The 18,040-nt window shown below is 41.1% G+C and overlaps 1 protein-coding gene across 2 annotated transcripts in view; it reads left to right on the top strand.

Moving 5' to 3' along the window:
- Gpam (glycerol-3-phosphate acyltransferase, mitochondrial) overlaps nucleotides 1–15,341 on the top strand; it is a 65,345-nt gene extending 50,004 nt beyond the window's left edge. For both annotated transcript variants that reach the window (XM_047554072.1, XM_047554073.1), the window contains exons 13-22: nucleotides 160–245; nucleotides 1,153–1,268; nucleotides 3,567–3,637; nucleotides 4,561–4,825; nucleotides 5,348–5,490; nucleotides 6,573–6,650; nucleotides 7,289–7,429; nucleotides 8,360–8,549; nucleotides 10,894–10,952; nucleotides 11,589–15,341. In XM_047554072.1, coding sequence (XP_047410028.1) covers nucleotides 160–245; nucleotides 1,153–1,268; nucleotides 3,567–3,637; nucleotides 4,561–4,825; nucleotides 5,348–5,490; nucleotides 6,573–6,650; nucleotides 7,289–7,429; nucleotides 8,360–8,549; nucleotides 10,894–10,952; nucleotides 11,589–11,705 — 1,266 coding nt within the window. In that variant the 3' untranslated portion in view covers nucleotides 11,706–15,341. The remainder of the gene's footprint in view (nucleotides 1–159; nucleotides 246–1,152; nucleotides 1,269–3,566; nucleotides 3,638–4,560; nucleotides 4,826–5,347; nucleotides 5,491–6,572; nucleotides 6,651–7,288; nucleotides 7,430–8,359; nucleotides 8,550–10,893; nucleotides 10,953–11,588) is intronic.
- Nucleotides 15,342–18,040: the final 2,699 nt, after the last annotated feature.

Genomic DNA, 18,040 nt, shown 5'->3' with positions numbered 1-18,040 from the left:
CGAAGACAGTTTAGGATAGAGGAAGTATTCCCAAGCTCCATAGCATGACCCATTTTACCCTTTGAAGATCAAAATAGGTTTTGTAAGTTGATAAAAAAAAGTGAGACAATGAAAGTATTGATGGTAGTTTTTTTTTTTTTTTTTTTTTTTTTTTTTAAGGAATATTTAGAAAGCCAAAGTCAGAAAGCTGTGTCTGCTCCACTTTCTCTGGAGCAAGCATTGTTACCAGCTATACTTCCTTCACGGTAAGATTTGTGGAAATGTTTTTATATTAACTACCAAATGATTATTATTTCTAACATTGCATAGAAAAGTAGGTTAGTCTTATTAAGAACATATTGCTCCTTTTCCACTTGGTTTTTGAGTGACTTTTCTCATGATCTGATAAAGGATATTGAACTGTTAGTTTGGAGGCTTTTATTTGCATGTGAAATCTTTTTGGTGTTGTGAATCATGTAGGAGTTCTTATTTGATTTATGCTTTTGAATATTTGAACTGAATTCTTCTTGGTAGTAGTTTAGATTGTGCATATTGTACATAAGTGAAACTTGTGAAAGAGTTTTACTATTTGAGTTTTACAGAATTCAAATTGAATTATAACTTAAATAAATTGAATATGAAGCCCTTCCTTTAATATGTTAAAATGTTGGTTTTCAGACATGTTTTAAAACATGACATCTTGCTTTCTGTGCTCTGTCTGCCAGTGGTTTTGGAAGTGATATACCAACAAACTATTTGTAGTCATAATTAAATAGCATATTTTGTCCAGGAGATGATACAAGACATAATTAAGTATATTATGGAGGGAAACAACCCATAAAATACTCTTTTTGTGGTTGAAATATAAAATGCTTAGTGATTTGAAGGGGTTTGGGAGTAGGAAGGATAGTAGAGTGACACAGACATTATTACCTCATGTACATATATGACTGCATGGCTGATGTGATCCTATAATATGTACAATCAGAAAAATGAGAAATTACACTTCATTTTTCTATGATTTATCAAAATGACTTATCTACTGCCATGTATAACTAATTAGAACAAATAAAAAAATTAATTAAATTTAGATTTAATTTATAGATTAGTCCCACATACTTTGCCTTGTAAAAGAGTGGGGCAGTGGAAGGCTGATTTAAAAAATCTTTTCAGACCTAATGATGCTGCTAATGAAGGTACAGAAATATCCAGTAATGAATCCAGAAGCGCAGCAGAGGAATTCTTCCGAAGAAGGTTGATTGCAAATCTGGCTGAGCACATTCTATTCAGTGAGTAGAATTCCACACTCTTTAAATCTGTGATTCAGATTTGGCATGGTGCAGCACAAACCTCACAGGTTTTGGAATCTGCTGAGGTTATACTTTCCTCTTCCAGGTCAACTGCCTAATTAACAGGTGGCGATAAACTAGTGATTAAAAAGAAGGTGATACTGGGGGGGATATGAGGGAATATGAGCAATTCATTTGACTTGTTGTCTGTTAAGCAGTAGGTGCTCATGTGGTATTTCTTGTGCTTTTTAAGAAAGGTTTTGTCAAAATGATATGTGGCCTGTTTTGCTCATGAATGTGTTTTGAATTAATTTGTGGTGCAGCTCTAGGTTTTTAGTTGCATGTTCCTTTCTCCTCTGACCCTGTGGGTATTTTTATTCAGTAAATATTGAGTGACTATTTCACACAAAGCTTTGTTATAGCTGCAGGGAATACAAATTGAATCATTAATGGTTCTGTGCTCAAAGAACTTCTGCTCTTCTTGGTGGGTTAGTTGTATACAAATAATTGAAGTCACAGTGGCATTAGAACTGTGGGTATTATGAGCCTTTCTTTGTTCTAAGTTGCAGCGTTGTGTACTGTTTTAGAGGCTGCTTTAAAGACCCAAGACAGCCACTGAGCATAGTGGCATACGCCTGTAATCCCAGTGACTTGGGAGGCTGAGGCAGGAGGATTACAAGTTCTAGGCTAGCCTTAGCAATTTAGGAAGGCCCTAAGCAACTTGGCAAAAAGCCTGTCTTAAAATGAAAAGGTCTCGGAATATAGCTGTGTCCCTGGGTTCAGTTTCCAGTACTGGGGGAAAAAAAATCCTGGGACAGCACCATGGTGTCTAGGTACTCAGACTGGCAGGATCACCTTGCTCCATCTGCTCTGGCCGCTCGTTTTCCTGCTAGACTCTGGGCCAGACGAGTCTCCTTCCTTCCTTCCAACCTTTCTTTGGTGCTAGGAATGGAACCAACAGACTTCACACATGCTAGGCTTGCCCTCTACCACTGAGCTGTATTTCCAGTCCACAAGATCCTTTCTTAAGCACAGCTGATTATGTGTATCTTTTGCCTAAGAGCTGGATGCAAAATATAGTACATCCTAATTGTTGAAAAGTAAAGGTGAAATAGACAGCAAAATCCACTACAGGTAACCAGTAGCATTGCTGTCTAATCTCTAAAAATATTTTTACAGTTTTTTACTGTTTTGGCATGACAAGTAATTTTCATTTATAACACATTTATTAATGTTTTTAAGAATTCTTTATAAATACTCTTTTTATGACTGTAAATATGGTAGTGGACACTTTTTAAAATCAACACTGGAGAACATTTGTGAGTGACATATTCATGAATTCATTGTTGTTTGTCAGAAAACTTACAGATTATATTTTCATTTTAAAATATTTCGAGGATGTTCACGTAATTTTCTATAAATTCAAAGTGTTGGGTCATATACTATAGGCATTCTCAAATGTATTTCTGTTTCCCTGCTGCTCATCTCTGGGCCAAGTTGAGGGGCCAGGGGTATAGGTCAGCAGCAGAGCATTTGGATCAGCATGTACGAGATCCTGGCTTCAATCTCCAGCACTGCCCCCCCACATTCCCTACCCCCCCAACAACAAAAAAAAAAAAAAAGAAAGAAAGAAAGAAAGAAAAGGAAAGAAGTAGACTCCTGGGCCAGTGTGAAAAGAGGAAACGAAGGTACACTGAGCTCCTGTTACTGTGCGTCCTTGCCAGGCCAACAGTTCATTCTTATACAACCCAGTGAATTGGATAGTATTTTTTGAAACTGAGGCTCAGGAATTTATCTCATTTGCTCCAAGTCATAAAATTAATTAGTGTAGAAATTAGGATTTGAGCCCAGATTATCTGACTTCAATCCACATTTTTCCTTTTGTTATACCTTCACTCTACCTTGATGAGTACCTGCAAGAAGAGTGAAGTAGAGTTTCAGTTCTAATAGACTGTGGCCAAGTATACGTCAGGACGCTCAGGGTATGGTATCCCGTACAATCGAAAGCAGGCTCAAACTTGGGGCCTTGGTATTTCAACAAAGGTATCCCTCAGTCATAAGTATCCCAAACCTTTTGGCTTGAGTTGAAGGTGGACCTGTCTTAGATGGTGGCATGACAAGTAATTCCATTTTCCCAGAGCATGGTGTAGTGCTGCCACTTCCTTTTGGTAAATCACAGTTATAGGAAATGTGGCAGAGGAATGTTGTAGTTTAAATACTCCTATTTCAGGTGCTTTGAAAGAGTTCCAGCTGTATTAGTAAAAGAGTGCAACTAAAGCTTTTGTGTTTGCCTTCTAGCCGCTAGCAAGTCCTGTGCCATCATGTCCACCCACATCGTGGCCTGCCTGCTGCTCTACAGACACAGGCAGGTATGTCCGTGACGTTGCCCTCAGTGCACTAGAAAGCCTGAGAAGATTTTGTCAGCTGTTCAGAAGCTTCTTCAGAATAGATTTGGCCCACTTCCGGCTAGTACTATGAGATAAACAGTGAAATAAGCTAGGGACCCTGCCCAAAGGAGTTTGTAAACTTGGAGAAGGAAGAATCTAGATAAAAGAAAAGTCAGACTACTTAAAATATATAGTAATAAGATATTCTTTGAGGGCAGGCTTGGTGGTGTATGCCTGTAGTCCCTACTCCTTGGGAGGCTAAGACAGGAGAATTGCTAATTTTAGGTCAGCCTGGGTGAGTCCCTGTCTCAAAATAAAAAACAAAAAGGGCTGGGATGTGGCTCAGTGGTAGATATTCTTTGATTAATAGGATTCATGTAAATTATTATTGACTTGTGATACGTTTTCTATTAGTGAATGGTTTCCAGTCCAATTTGTTTGTTAGAGCCCCCCTCTGTCTTCCCACAGCAGGCTTGTTCTAACTGTGTGATAGGATAGACCATGGCTGTCCTGTTCAGTCAAGTTCTCAGCACCAGGCATGCTGCTAGTACATAGCCTCCAGATAAATGTTTGTTAGACAGATATTTAAAATGAAGGAAATTCTTTCTCAAAACTAAAGACTTCCCACCTTCAGACAACTTTTCCTTCCCTTTGTGGTCTTATATACTCATCATGTGATGTGGCTAGAGTGGGTCTCTAACATGTGGAATACGGTGACATTCCTATGGGACCAGCTTTTTAAGCAGTTTCCTGACTTGCTCTGCATCGCTGATCTGGGCTTTTTCTGTAGGTGCCAACAGAAAGCTGTGGGAAACCAAAGCAAGAAGAAAATTCTGGGAATATTGGCTTCTTGGCCTTTTAGAAAGATGGTTTTCCCTGTCATGAGATCATTTCTGTCTCTTTAGGGAATCAATCTGTCCACATTGGTGGAAGACTTCTTTGTGATGAAGGAGGAAGTCCTGGCTCGTGATTTTGACCTGGGGTTCTCAGGAAATTCAGAAGACGTAGTCATGCATGCTATACAGCTGCTGGGAAACTGTGTTTCGATCACGCATACGAGCAGGAATGATGAGTTCTTTATCACTCCCAGCACAACTGTGCCGTCGGTCTTTGAACTGAACTTCTACAGCAACGGGGTGCTCCATGTCTTCATCATGGAGGCCATCATAGGTATGTCAGGCCCAGAGTACAAGTGAAAGTACAAGTGCCTAAAACATGTTAGTGGCATCTACTTTGGTTTAGATGATAGCCTCTTGTTGGAGGAAATGCATTGCTATATTTTTAATTTCCAAATCTGCTGCCATGTCACTGGTTACAGCTACAGCAGGTATTTACTGAATCACTGTGTGCATTCTGTACGCTTGTCACTGGAGGGGGAAAAGCATCTTGCTGTCCAGGAGCTGAAGCTCTAATTGAGATGACACACACAGGGCAGTGAAGAGAGTGGAGGGCTTATGTCATGAAGAGAGCACAGAGGAGGGAGAGCAGAGAGGACCGAGCCCTTCGGAAGGTCTTTCATAGAGTTTGGACCAAGTGGAATCATAAGAATTGAATCCTTGGGATTTTCTTAGTAAATGCAGGCCACTATTTTTGATATACTAACACTTAAGGTAATCTGAGTTATTAGAACCAGTTTAAGTTTGTCAAGGAGACCAAGTGCTGGTGACTTCATTCTTGCTTTTCTGTCCCTAGCCTGCAGCCTCTATGCAGTTCTAAATAAGAGGGGCTCAGGAGGACCCACAGGTGCCCCCGGCAGCCTGATCAGCCAGGAGCAGCTGGTGCGGAAGGCCGCCAGTCTGTGCTATCTACTCTCCAATGAAGGCACCATTTCTCTCGTGAGTGAAGGTTCTTCATGTTACCTGTTTTCTCTTGAGCATTTGCATGAAAACAAAGCACCTTTGTTTTTCTCATAGAAAATTTTGACCCATTATTCCAACTTTCTGTTCCACTGCTGCTGCCAGTGATCACCAAACCAATGTGGCATTGACCATCTTGGTTTGTATCTTGCTCACCTCCCCAGTGAATCCTTACTGAGTAATGTGTGTAAGGGTCTGGGTCATGGTTTGTCAGTAATGAACACACCCACATGTGGGTGATGGACCATAGGTGAGAAGAGTGAGAAACAGCCTTAAAAATCACCTGTTTGGCCCCCTGTCAATTTACAAATGAGGAAACTGAAGCCTAGAAGTATGAGTGAGCATTTATATAATAACCTGGAACTTTTAGATATTTAAAATGATACATATGTTAAGCCATAAATATTTCCTTCTCATCAAGTACAATTCATATTTTATTTGTATTCTATCATCTCTTCCCCTTATATGAATAAGTCTTGGGATATTTACAGGTAAAAGTATTTTGAGTAGGACTGCCCTGTGCGTTCTCATTGTTTATCAGTGACTGGTGGTTCTGTTGGGGAACCGTTTTGCATGAACCTTGGATGATGTGACAGGGAAGGGGAGGGACAGATAAGAATCTTAAGATTGGCTTCATCCTTTCCCAGGGTCTTATCGGAACACTCTGTTTTCTCATTCACTACTTTTGTGAACGTTCTTTGTTGTAAGATGGCCTTTGCAGAGAGATTGTCTTTTAAAGACAAACAGGTGGTTGGGGCCTGGGAAGTGACCCTTCTCAGGGCTTACTCCACTCTGGGAGAGAATCGAGCTCAGGAGCGCCCTCTGCAGGTGGTTCCTCATCAGGAGCGTCCACCAGCTAGGGAAATAGGTCTGTGACTTTATCCATGACCAGGCACTTATCAACAGGATGGACATCAGAAATCATATGACTTGCCTGGGGAGTGAAGTAGGTGATAACATGGCAGGATTTGGCAGCTGCTTTGTTCGGTGCTTATTGTTTTAAAGATTATGGAACAGTGACATTTATGTGTAAATGACTTTTTTTTTTTTTCTCTCTCTAGCCCTGCCAGACTTTTTACCAAGTTTGCCATGAAACAGTAGGAAGGTTTATCCAGTATGGCATTCTTACAGTGGCGGAGGTAAGAGGAAGAGCCTTCCTTTATTTGTCTCTTGAGTTTCTTCCTGTGTTTCCTTATCTTTTCCAGCAATTATATAAACCAATATTTATACCAATAATTTTAACCAATAATTACATTTGCCATGTAGTCATGTCTAGATGAAAGAAGAGAAAAATAAAGATGGGGAGAATAAATGTCTTTTGGAATTATTTAACTTGCTTCCTTTTGTATAAGTGCTGCTGTCTAAAGACATACCTTGACCTGGTTCTGTGACATCTAGAAGTTGCATTTTAAGATGAGATGCTGTACATATCAGTGTGCTTGTAGCTTGCATGTATGCACTTTTCTCTTTTGAGAATTAAATTTTGGTAGATTTGGTATAGAGGGGAGGGCCTGGGGACGTGGGTGTCAATTCAGAGGATATGAGTATCCTCATCTGCTCTGTCTGGTAGCTCTTCACCCAAGCCCTAATTCTTTTCCCTCCCCTGCTATTTCCTGAGTGAGTTTTGCTTGGAGAGGGAGGTAGATTGGTGTTAGGAAAAGCTAACAGAGAAGGGGCAGGAAGGGACTGAGAAGAGGACTGCCTTCTCTGGTCCAGCTGGGCAGTTACTTGGGTACCTGGGTGTATTTGTTTACTGTTGGTGGTCTCCTTGGCATAGCAAGATGACCAGGAAGAAATCAGTCCTGGTCTTGCAGAGCAGCAGTGGGACAAGAAGCTTCCTGAACCGTTGTCTTGGAGAAGTGATGAAGAAGACGAAGATAGCGATTTTGGTGAGGAGCAGCGAGATTGCTACCTAAAGGTACTTTGGTGAAGAATTGAGGGGAACATTACAGTGATAATTTAGGTTCATGTTGCAACTAGATAAATTGGGACTCTGGTGCTCATTTATATCTGAATACTCACTAACCAGCTCCATCTAGTAAAGACACTCAAAATGCTCAGTTTGGGGATTGGTAAGTAGAAAAGAAAACGAGAAGAGTCAGAAAGAAGAAAGCCATGGGGGTCCCTGTCACTGCTGCCATATGAAATCTGCAGGCGCATACTTACTCAACCACCCTCATACCTGCTCCCCAGGAGGCAGTATTTTTTTTATTTCAAGTGATATTCAGAATCTCTCTCTCTTTACATTTGGGTATTACTAGTGTCAAGATTGGGCAGTGATCTTGCTTCCGTACTCCGGAGGGGCTCCAGTGAACCTTCTGTTTTGGGTGGGCACAGTGAGAGCCTCCCTGGACATAAAACTCCCTTTCAGGGTGCCTGTCCTCTCCAAGGTGCTGTATATGCTGCAGGCCTGTGGGGGAGGTAGAAAGTGGGACCTGAAGGACTGAGATGATCTTGGTGGTCTCACCTGATGGCCTTTTGTCACACTGAATGGCTGTTGAGCCCAGGCTTCAAACCCCAGAGGCCCAGCCTCAGAACCACCTGTTTGCTATGATGAGAGAATGTCATAATTATCATTCAATGTTGAAAATTTCTTCTAGGGGCTGCTCAGTGAATACAGCCTCAAATACTATAAAAGTGAAAGTGCAACAAAGAACACATTTTAGAATCAGTTGTTTCCAGCAGAGATTCTCTGCATGAAGAGTATTCTGCTTTTATGTAGTGTTAGTGGGAGGATCCATCAACTCAGGTTCATCAATTAGATGTAATTTTTTCCAAATATCCTTATCAGCTTGCTTCACTTCTTCTGTCCCTTGCTGGTGACTTCATTTTCTGCTTTTGTCCTCAGGTGAGCCAGTCCAAGGAGCACCAGCAGTTCATCACCTTCCTGCAGAGACTGCTTGGGCCTTTGCTGGAGGCCTACAGCTCTGCTGCCATCTTTGTCCACAACTTCAGTGGTCCTGTTCCGGAGCCTGAATACCTGCAAAAGCTGCACAAATATCTACTCAACCGAACGGAAAGAAACGTTGCAGTATATGGTATGTTAAATCGCTATTTCAACTTCTTTTAAAACTTAAAAACAAAAACAAAACAAAAACAGTTTGTTGTTGTATTATAATGATATACAATAGTGGGATTCATTGCTCTATATTCATTACATGCACATGATATAATTTTTCTCCATCCACTCTGGTCCCTTTCCCCTTTCCTCTGGTCTCCCTTGTATTTCATGAAAACCCCCTTCTCCCCAACACACCTTTTTTTTTTTTTTTTTCTTTTTTTCCTCTCTTCCTTCACATAAGAGAGAAAACATGACCCTAGACTCTCTCAGTTTGGCTTATTTTGTTTAACATCATGCTCTAAACTTCCATCCATTTTCCTACAAATGATATAATTTCATTCTTTATGACTGAGTAAAACTCCTTTGTGTGTATATATATACATATATTCCACATTTTATTTTTCTACTCATCTGTTGACAGATGCCTGGGCTGGTTCCATAGTTTGGTTCCATTCCTTGTCTTGAGAAAACTCCGTATTGATTTTCACAGTGGTTGTATTAATTTATGATCCCACCAACAGTGTAAAAACACTGTAAACAGTGTCAAAAAACAGTGTAAAAACTTCTTTTTCCTGAATTTTCTCCAGTGTTTATTATTATTTGTATTCCTTAGGGCTGCCATAGCCATTGATGAAATGAGAGTGAAATGAAATCTTAGTGTAGTTTTTATTTGCTTTTTCCTGGTTGATGTTGAATAGTTTTCATTTATTCTTTGACCATTTATAAAATTTTAAAGAAATTTTATAGAAATCTGCTTATTGTAGGAAATTGGAAAAATGTAAAATTATCCTGACCTGTAACTCCATCTATTATTAACTACTATTTGCTTTGGTATGTCATATAAGTTAGATGATGTAATTATGTACTCTTAAATCTGGCTTTTTTCACTTAACATTATTTGTGAGAGTCATACATGTTACATGTAGTTTTGTTCTAATTGCTGTGACGTGTTTCATTATGTAAGTATTTACCATATTTTATTCATTCTGCTTCAAGTATATTTGAATCATTTGCAGTTTAGAGCTACTTTGCATAGTATTGCTATGAACATGTTCAAATGTCATTTGGGGGGCATCTGTGATCATGTATGTGACATACATGTAGGAACAGAGTTACTTGGTCATAGGCCATGGGTATATTCAGCTTTAATAGATACTGCTACACAGTTTCTTTCCTTTCTTTCTTTTTTTTTAAGGTTAGATACGACAGTTTAATTTTTCAACTTATTTCAGTTTTAAAGTTGTATAAAAGCAGTAAGCATAAACATTTCATATTTATTAATGTTTGTACATTTTTAGGTATCATTATACTACAAATTATATTAACACTAGGAGGCTATGAAGATGTTTAAATTTAAAGCAGTTCTTGTAGTAACAAGCTTGTCTAAAAGGCCTATACTAAAGGAGCCTTAGACCATAACTAAGGATGTCTCCATAGCATAGAATGCTTTCTGCTTTATTTTAAGTTGTAAGCTGTATTTCTATGTCTCTGAGCAAACCCAAGTTGAACAGCACTTGGAAAAAATTCAGCTCCTAGCATATGAAACAAAGGTGCTAAAATGATGGTTGAACCTGAGTCTTAATCCCAAGAAATCCTTGATCCAAAAAAAACCCATTTACAGTTGTCATGGGAGAGCTACGTTTCTCCACCAGACAGTTTCTAAGTATTGCACTAACTTGCATTTCTACCCGTAGTGTGTGTTTCAGTTGCTCCATGTCCTGCAGCCCTCGGGGTTGTCATCTCTTACATCTGTGGAGGTGTGGATGGGTTGGAGGTAGCATTTCACATGGTTATAGTTTGGAACTGAAACTACTTTGAATCAAGTTGTAGAGCCAAAAGGTATCCAGAGACAATCAAGTCTAATCACCTCACTTTATGGTGAGGTCCAGGATCATACAGCTAGTTAATGGACAGTCTTGGTTTAGAATTCTTGCTTTCTGACCGTAGCCTGTGCTCCTTCTGGCTGCACAGGTGTGTAGGAACCATCTACACATTACTTTGTAGTTTACAGGAATCCCCACGTATTGTCTTATTTGATTCTACAGAGACCCTGAAAAATGGAGGCTTTAGGTATTATCTGTCCTTCTTTCTCTTTTGTCCTTCCCTCTCTCTCTCCTTTTTCCTTAATAGATGATAGAAGGGGTTTAAAGAGACCACAGATCATCTGAGAGACCTCACTGTTGCCAGCGGCAGAAGTGGAGCTGGCCAGTGTGTGACTTGCTGTGGCCCTCCCTCTGCCTCCCCTGCTTTCTTACCGCAGGCCTTGGGGCTTCCTTTCCACTGGATCTAAACCCTGACACAGCCTTCTTCTTTCTCTACAGCTGAAAGTGCCACTTACTGTCTTGTGAAGAATGCTGTGAAAATGTTTAAGGATATTGGGGTAGGTATGCATGTTTACAAAAGCCGTGTTGACGCTGGCTCTCTGTGGACCTAGTTCGTTGCACTGTTTGGTGGGTCTGGGCCCTGAGAGCAGCAGCTTCTGCCGGGTTGACTGGGGAGGCTTTTCTGGGGATGAGTGTTGGAGAGGGACATGGTGATAGTGAGGCCCATCTGTACAGATTTATTTGGATGTCCCAGAATTGTGCTGGTTTCACATTCATCCACAGACTCTTTACACGTAACAGGTATCAGAATGTTTCAGGATACTCCTCTGAGCTCAGCCATTAATTCCCATGGCTCTCAGTTACTTCCCTGTGTTTTCACTGGTATTGCTACACGTCTCCTCAGGTGTCATTTCCCTTCACATCTCATGTGGAACATGAGCCCATGGAGCAACAAATGCCCCTTTGTAAGGGACATGCATGACTTTGTTCTGGCACCAATTGTGGAGTATGATGCGCTGGTTGCACCGTGCGTCCCTAGCTCCCGCCTCACGTGCACCTGCGCATCCTTGTCTATTTAAAGCAGGACGTGGTTTTAGGTGCCTTTGCTGCCCTTTGGGGTCTAGAACACTGGTCAGGGTTGGTAACAGATATGCCCTCCTTTGCCTTTAATTGATTTTACACTTTCTCTTCAGGTTTTCAAAGAGACCAAGCAGAAGAGAGTGTCTATTTTAGAACTGAACAGCACTTTCCTACCTCAATGCAACCGGCAAAAACTCCTAGAATATATTCTGAGTTTTGTGGTGCTGTAGGTAACTGGTGGCACCTCTGTCAAGTGAAGGGCTGGAGATGAGTCCTTTGCAGGCTCCAGCGTTTGTCCTGAGAGTTGCAGGTGCCGTCGTGTGGCCGGGCCTGCCCTGCCCTGAGGTGACCTGGAAGACAAGTGCCTTCTCCCCTCTGTGGACCTGTGATCTTCCCAACTCTGAGACACAGCAGCCTACAGATAACACTTGGGGGGCCCTCAGCCTCTGTTTGCAACTCATAATCAGTAGATTACTAGATGAAATCTCAATAAATTATTTTGGAGTTTATTAAAGATTTACATTTTAAGTACAACTTTTAAGGACTAATTACTGTGATGGAAACAGAAATGTAGTTGTATTCTAGAACTGAAAGTTGTATAGTATGCATACATAGTGGAGTAATTCATTGGTATATTTTCTGATTAATCGTTAATGCTCCCCTTAAAAATAATTGTCATCCTTTCACTTTTTTCGGTTTTATCTTTGTCAATAGTAGCTAAATTTTAAATGGGAGCCCTTTCATCCCAAAGTGCTTTACAGATGAGTGGGCTGAGGCACGTCATACCCAGGTGTGACCACGCTGTCCTCTGCAGTTGGATTTAGAAAACATGTAAAGAGCTACATGAAAACAGACATATTAGTGTAGGTCAGGAACTGAGATATTGCGATCAAACAGCCAACATCAGGAAGTAAATTTGGCCGGCAAAATGCAAGGTAAACCTGGCCAGAAAACTGGCACTGAAAACTTCTGCTCACATGAAAAAGTGCCATTGAGTTTTAAATGACCAGCAAGTATTTAAAAACTCCTTTTGTTTTATGTCTGTACCCCTTCTCACCTCTCAGGTGGTAGGTACCTGACTCTCACAGGTACAGCTGTTTCTTCTAAAACCTTCAACCAAATAGCACCTGCACCGAGTTGACTAGCTCAGCCTGATGGACTCTGTTAGTGTATGGTGCTCTGGCTGCACGCTCCCGGCCCAGGGCTTTTGCATATGCACACAGGTCGTACGCTGCCGCCAGTCTGGGTGGCTGGTACTCACTCAAGTTGTGCAGTGTTTGAACTGTGCGGTATCTGCATGTCCCTATCGCTAGGTGAAAAGCCAGAGGCTTTTATGGATTTTTACCTTTGAGAAAAAACCATGGTTTGTATGCCTAAACCTTCATGCCTCTAGAGGCAAATAATTATAAAAATTGTCTGTTTGTAATGGGTAGGTGCCTTTTTGTGAGCAGGGAGCATACTTGTTACCTGTGGTAATTATGGTGATTTCTTAAAGATCATGTAATGTTAAACATTTTCCTAACCATTTACTGCCCCTTATCTCCATAATATTATGAAACTAGGAATTTTTTCTGATGAGTATTGCATACTCTTTGAATTTAGTATAAAAGTACTGAGAATTAAGTTTATACTTTCCCGAGCTTGGATTTTAAATACTAATAGTATCTCGTGAGTATGTGTGCATTGGGAGAGGGAGGGGTACTGATGCATAGTTCACGTTCTGTGAAGTAATCTTGTTTGAGAGTCGTAGCAATAATACTATGCTGTGCGATCTTCCACTGTTCTCTAATTCTGTAGGTAAACGTGTCTTTCCTTTATCTTGTAGGAACTCACAAACATTAAGTCAGTCACTTTGTAGCAACTGATGTGGAGTGAGACGTCACCTTTGTACCTTCAGTTTACTGATTGAGTAGAGGAACACTTCTGGCTGCACTTGGGGACTGCCCAGGGAGCCTGATCATTCCCTTGGATGGTCCTTCTCTGGGGAATCAAATACTACACTAGTCTCTTCTTTTCCTGTCCTCTAAGTTGTAAATCAAGGATCATTCGAGCTCTCTGTTAGTTGACTGGAAAGTCAAGGTTGGGACTGGCTTTCCAGTGGATTTTGCTGCTCTGCCTGTCACTTTTGCAAAGAGCTGCTGCTTTACCAGCTTGAGCAGAGAAACTATGACTTCCCTTGCTTTACTTTTCCTTTTGGTTGGTTTGTTTTCAAGAAATTTGATCAGATGCTTTGGGGAATGCAATTTGCTAGCTCTCTTGCCACTTAACTCACTGTGAGGATAAATATGCATGCTTTTTGTAATTAACTGGTGCTTTGAAAACCTTTTTTAAGGAAGAAAAATCTCAACCAAAGTTATGCTCATCCAGAGAGGCTGACCCTTGAGTTAATTTTAGCACAGCTCATTCTTTAGTGCCTCATTACTGAGGGGGAAAAAAAATCACAATAAGGCTTCCAGATAGCTCTGTTTTACTAATAGACACGTTGTCATTGTTTTCCAGCAGTGGATGGCTTCCAAGTAAGGTTAAACCAACTAGGTGCTTGTAAATAATTTATTACAGTTTACTCTATTGCATTTCTGTGAAACTGAAATGCATGCCCTTCAGGGGAAGACTGTGAGTCAAGTTTAAAAACAACCCAGTAATAAGCAATATGAAACTGCACCCTGTTTTTTTAAAAATAACAATGTCCTAAGAAATTGAGAAGACAGGAAGGAATTGTGCTCTCAGAATTCTAACACAATGACAAAATGTGTGTTAGGTGTGTAAAGCTAGGAACCGAGAAGGCACTGCACTTCCTCATCAGACCCCTAAGGCTCATGAAGTCTCAAGGGTGAGTGGACAAAATATGTCCTGGGACGGCAGCGAATGGAAGCTCCAACTGTGGAGTTTCCTGCAACCTGGAGGGGCGAGGGCAGTGCCTGCAGAGTTCCACGTTGCCTGAGTACCATGTGAGATGTGTCTCGGTGTTTTTAGGAAGTGTTGCTGGCCAACTGTACATGGAAACTTGCACTTTAGTGCGGAAGGGCTCAGCCTCCCGCAGTGAGCAGTCTGTTTAACCTGGCATTTCCCAAACTCTTTTGACCTCAGGACCTTTTCCCCCTTTGGGACACCTCTGAACCTCTCACTAATAGCCTATGGAAAACATCTGGGAAACACTACATTATGTAGTTCTATAAGGAGACAAAACAGTGACGAACAGATGGCACCGAGGCTGAATTCGCATGCATTTTGTACCACCAGATGTTGAGTTGAATGGTATATATTTCCTCCCCTGGAAAGAATAAGCACAGAAAAATTGTTGTATAGATGGCCAGAGTGCTTTCCTTTGATGGGAAGATGAGCTGTCAATGACCCTGGCTTTTTTACTGAAAGTAGCAGAATTAATACAAGGATTAATTATGGTAAATGATCAAGGTTTTAATTCAGATCTAGAAGAAAACATTGCACAACTGAATGCAGATTTTTATCCGTAGATAGTTCTAGTATTTAGAAATGTAGAACCTACTGAGGTTTATAAGACTTACTATGGGATGTAAATCTGTTTTTTAAAATGCTCTTTTTAGGAACCTGGAATTGCCATCTGGCATTTTAGTTTAATATAAACTAATGATTGCTTGAAAGAGACTCTTCACTTTATTTCTAAACAGTTAAAGGGCTAAATGTCTTGACGGAAGGGGTTAAAAGTACTGCCTGTTGTACAGAGAAATGTTAGATTGTTGTAAAAAGAATTACTATAAAGTATTGTAAAGTAACGCTGAGTGATTTGTGAGTGAAACTTGGATGTGATTGATTTTTATGCCTGATAATGTATTGTGAGAAGCACAGAAATGTAGTTTTGTTTTAATAAACCAAAAAAATGAACCTTATTCTTGATGTCTTGGATTTGTAGTTAAAAGTTCCCCATGCAATTCATTATACAAACAATTGTTTGATTTTACATAAAACTTTATTGAAATGCTTGCAGATTTAATCTGACATAAATTTATGAGCCCACAGTTCATGATTGTGTTAACCAAGATCTCTTCACATCTGATCAAGCATTTGGAAACAGTTATCTACCTCTTTAGCTGTGGCACTTCACATATCTTTTGGGTTTCCACAAAGATTCTATTAAGCTTGGTGCTTCTTGTCATAAGTTCATAAAAAGCACACTGAAGTGTTTTTCTCACTAGTTTATAATTAGTTGCTGAAAAAATATTATTTTTTGACAAATAAGAAAAGTATTTCTTTGCTCATAGCACAGATGTTTTGTGGATCCTTTGAAAGCACAGCCTGCCCTAAAAGTGTATCCTCTGGAAATGGTGGCAAACATGTGCCCGATGATGGTGTCCCTGCCCTTTGGTGTGTGCCCAGCTGTGGAATGGACTAATGCCCAAGACTGCCCCTCTCCAGCCAGCCCTTGGCTCTGCACCCTTCTCATTTCCTGTGTGATGCTGCTGCTGTGACTACCCTCGCTCTTAGGCAGTGGTTGTTCTCGCCTTGGTATTAGCAACTATGTGCTATTTTAGAGGGTGAGTTCTTTAACTTTTATAGCCATGTGGATATTCATTTTGAAGCCTGATCTCTGAACTCTTAGCTTATTTCAGTCTTCACTTAGTCCCTTGTTAAGCCCTTTATTGTCTTCTGCATGCCTAGCTAATAAATCGCCAACATGCCTTGTTGTCTAGAGGCACCATTGTGATTGCCGTCCATGGCACTTCTGGTGTAGACACTGCTGCGAGCTTCTTTTTTAGTTTTCACGGCCCCATTGTCCTTTCTCCCGTCTACCCTTGGACTGTGCTTCCTCTCTTCTCCGGATTCTTTTTGCTTTCCTTCCCTTGCCATTTAGGACTTTTCTGTGCCCTGTAGGTAGGTAACTGTGCTAAGCATGCGCACACATCTGTCTCACCCTCTGGGATAGGTACCATTAGCCCCATTTTAAAAATGGCAAGATGGAAACTGGTGAAGAAGTAGTTCCCAGAAGACTTCTGCCAAGGCAGAGCTCAACTTTCTTCTTGATCATTGTGACTCACTCCTTCCTGAGGTTTGCAAACTGCCTTTTTCCTTGGACCAGTGGCAGAAGCATGGGAGGTACATCAGGGCAGAAAGTGGAGCATCACCTCAGGATGGGCGTGAAGGGTGGAAGAATGGAAGCACGGAGCTTTGGAGCTTCGCAGAGCCCCTCTGAGACTGGTCAGCAGGAGATAGGCTTTGAAGTTGGAAAGCGCTAGAATGCGCTATTGCTCCTATTGTGGCATGAGCCCAACTCAGCAATCATTAGCATGTGATAATATTTTTATCACCTATAGGCCAGGTACCACGTGCCCACTTGATGGTCCTCAGCAACCCCAAAAGGAAACTCAGTGTTAGCAATTACTCAAGGTCATGCTACTGGCGAGCACCGTGACTGTTCCCTGGTTCTGCAAAGGTTCAGTGGAGGCAATCAGCATCCCTGCTGGGTCCATGCTTGAGAGAGAAAACACATGACATTAAAACCGAGTCTGGAGATGGCACATATTTGGGAGGTGTGGAGCCCAATCAGGATTCTCTGGGTTTTGAAGACTCCCACCGTGTATGCTGGATTGGAAAATATAGTTGTTCCCTGTGGCCAAGGGAAGAGGTCCACCCTGCTCTCCCACCCTGAGCAGCTGCCATCGTGGCCCCTCTGTCTGCAGTCAGGAGATACCCCTCTCCTCCAAGGCACTACGTGAATCAGTCCCAGACCTGCAGCATGGGGTGGCATGGTACCAACAGGGTCACCACTACATAATACTTTCTGTCCACACACTTCAAGCCATCATTCACAGAAAATTGCTTCCATTTTTGGATCAGAAATGTTTTCAGTCTGGCTTGCAGGAGTCTCCAGCCTCATTAACTTTCCCCTATTGATGTTCCCTTTTATGGTAGGCACGAAGCAGGTGAATTAATTTGGAAAGTATGTCTAAAATGAGCAATGGCACACAGTCATTGTTTCTGGTCGGGATGAAACAATTTTTATTGCCAATACCCTTGCATTTGGATGTTTTGCTATAAAAATTCATTGTGCTTCTCTTCCATTGGCCCATGAGGGTCAGCTTATATGGTGTGCCCATGGTTGTTGTTTTAAGTCAATTTTGTTGACAATAAAATCTTGTCAGCACCCGGAAAGGTTGAGAGAGCAATTGTCAGAAAGGGGGTTTGGGTCACATGGCACGGTGAGGAGCCAGAGCATGGTGGAGTTTGGGGTTCCTGGAGTGAAGCCAAGCACCCAGAGACAGGAGGCGCCACACATCAGATGCATTCCTGAAAAGCTGTATTCAACTTTAAAAATTACCAAATAATTTTAAAGGACTAAAGGTTTTGCTTTTTCATGTAACTTGCCGCTTGTAATAGCAAGGTCTGTAGTTATATGAAGTTCATCAAGTCTATACATGAAAGTACATAATTGCTTATGGGACTTTGGGCACACACTTGATCTCTTCCTTTTGTAAATTAGGCTCATAACAATGACCCAACATCTGTCATGGGGAATGTTGGGAAAACCAACTGAGCCAGTGGAAGGTGCTTTGAAAGTGTAATTTATTCTCTAAGTGTAAAGATGGGCTTC

This window comes from Sciurus carolinensis, chromosome 5, assembly GCF_902686445.1.
Source record: "Sciurus carolinensis chromosome 5, mSciCar1.2, whole genome shotgun sequence".
In the NCBI taxonomy this organism is placed as follows: domain Eukaryota; kingdom Metazoa; phylum Chordata; class Mammalia; order Rodentia; family Sciuridae; genus Sciurus; species Sciurus carolinensis.
This window is presented reverse-complemented; position numbering and strand designations above follow the sequence as displayed.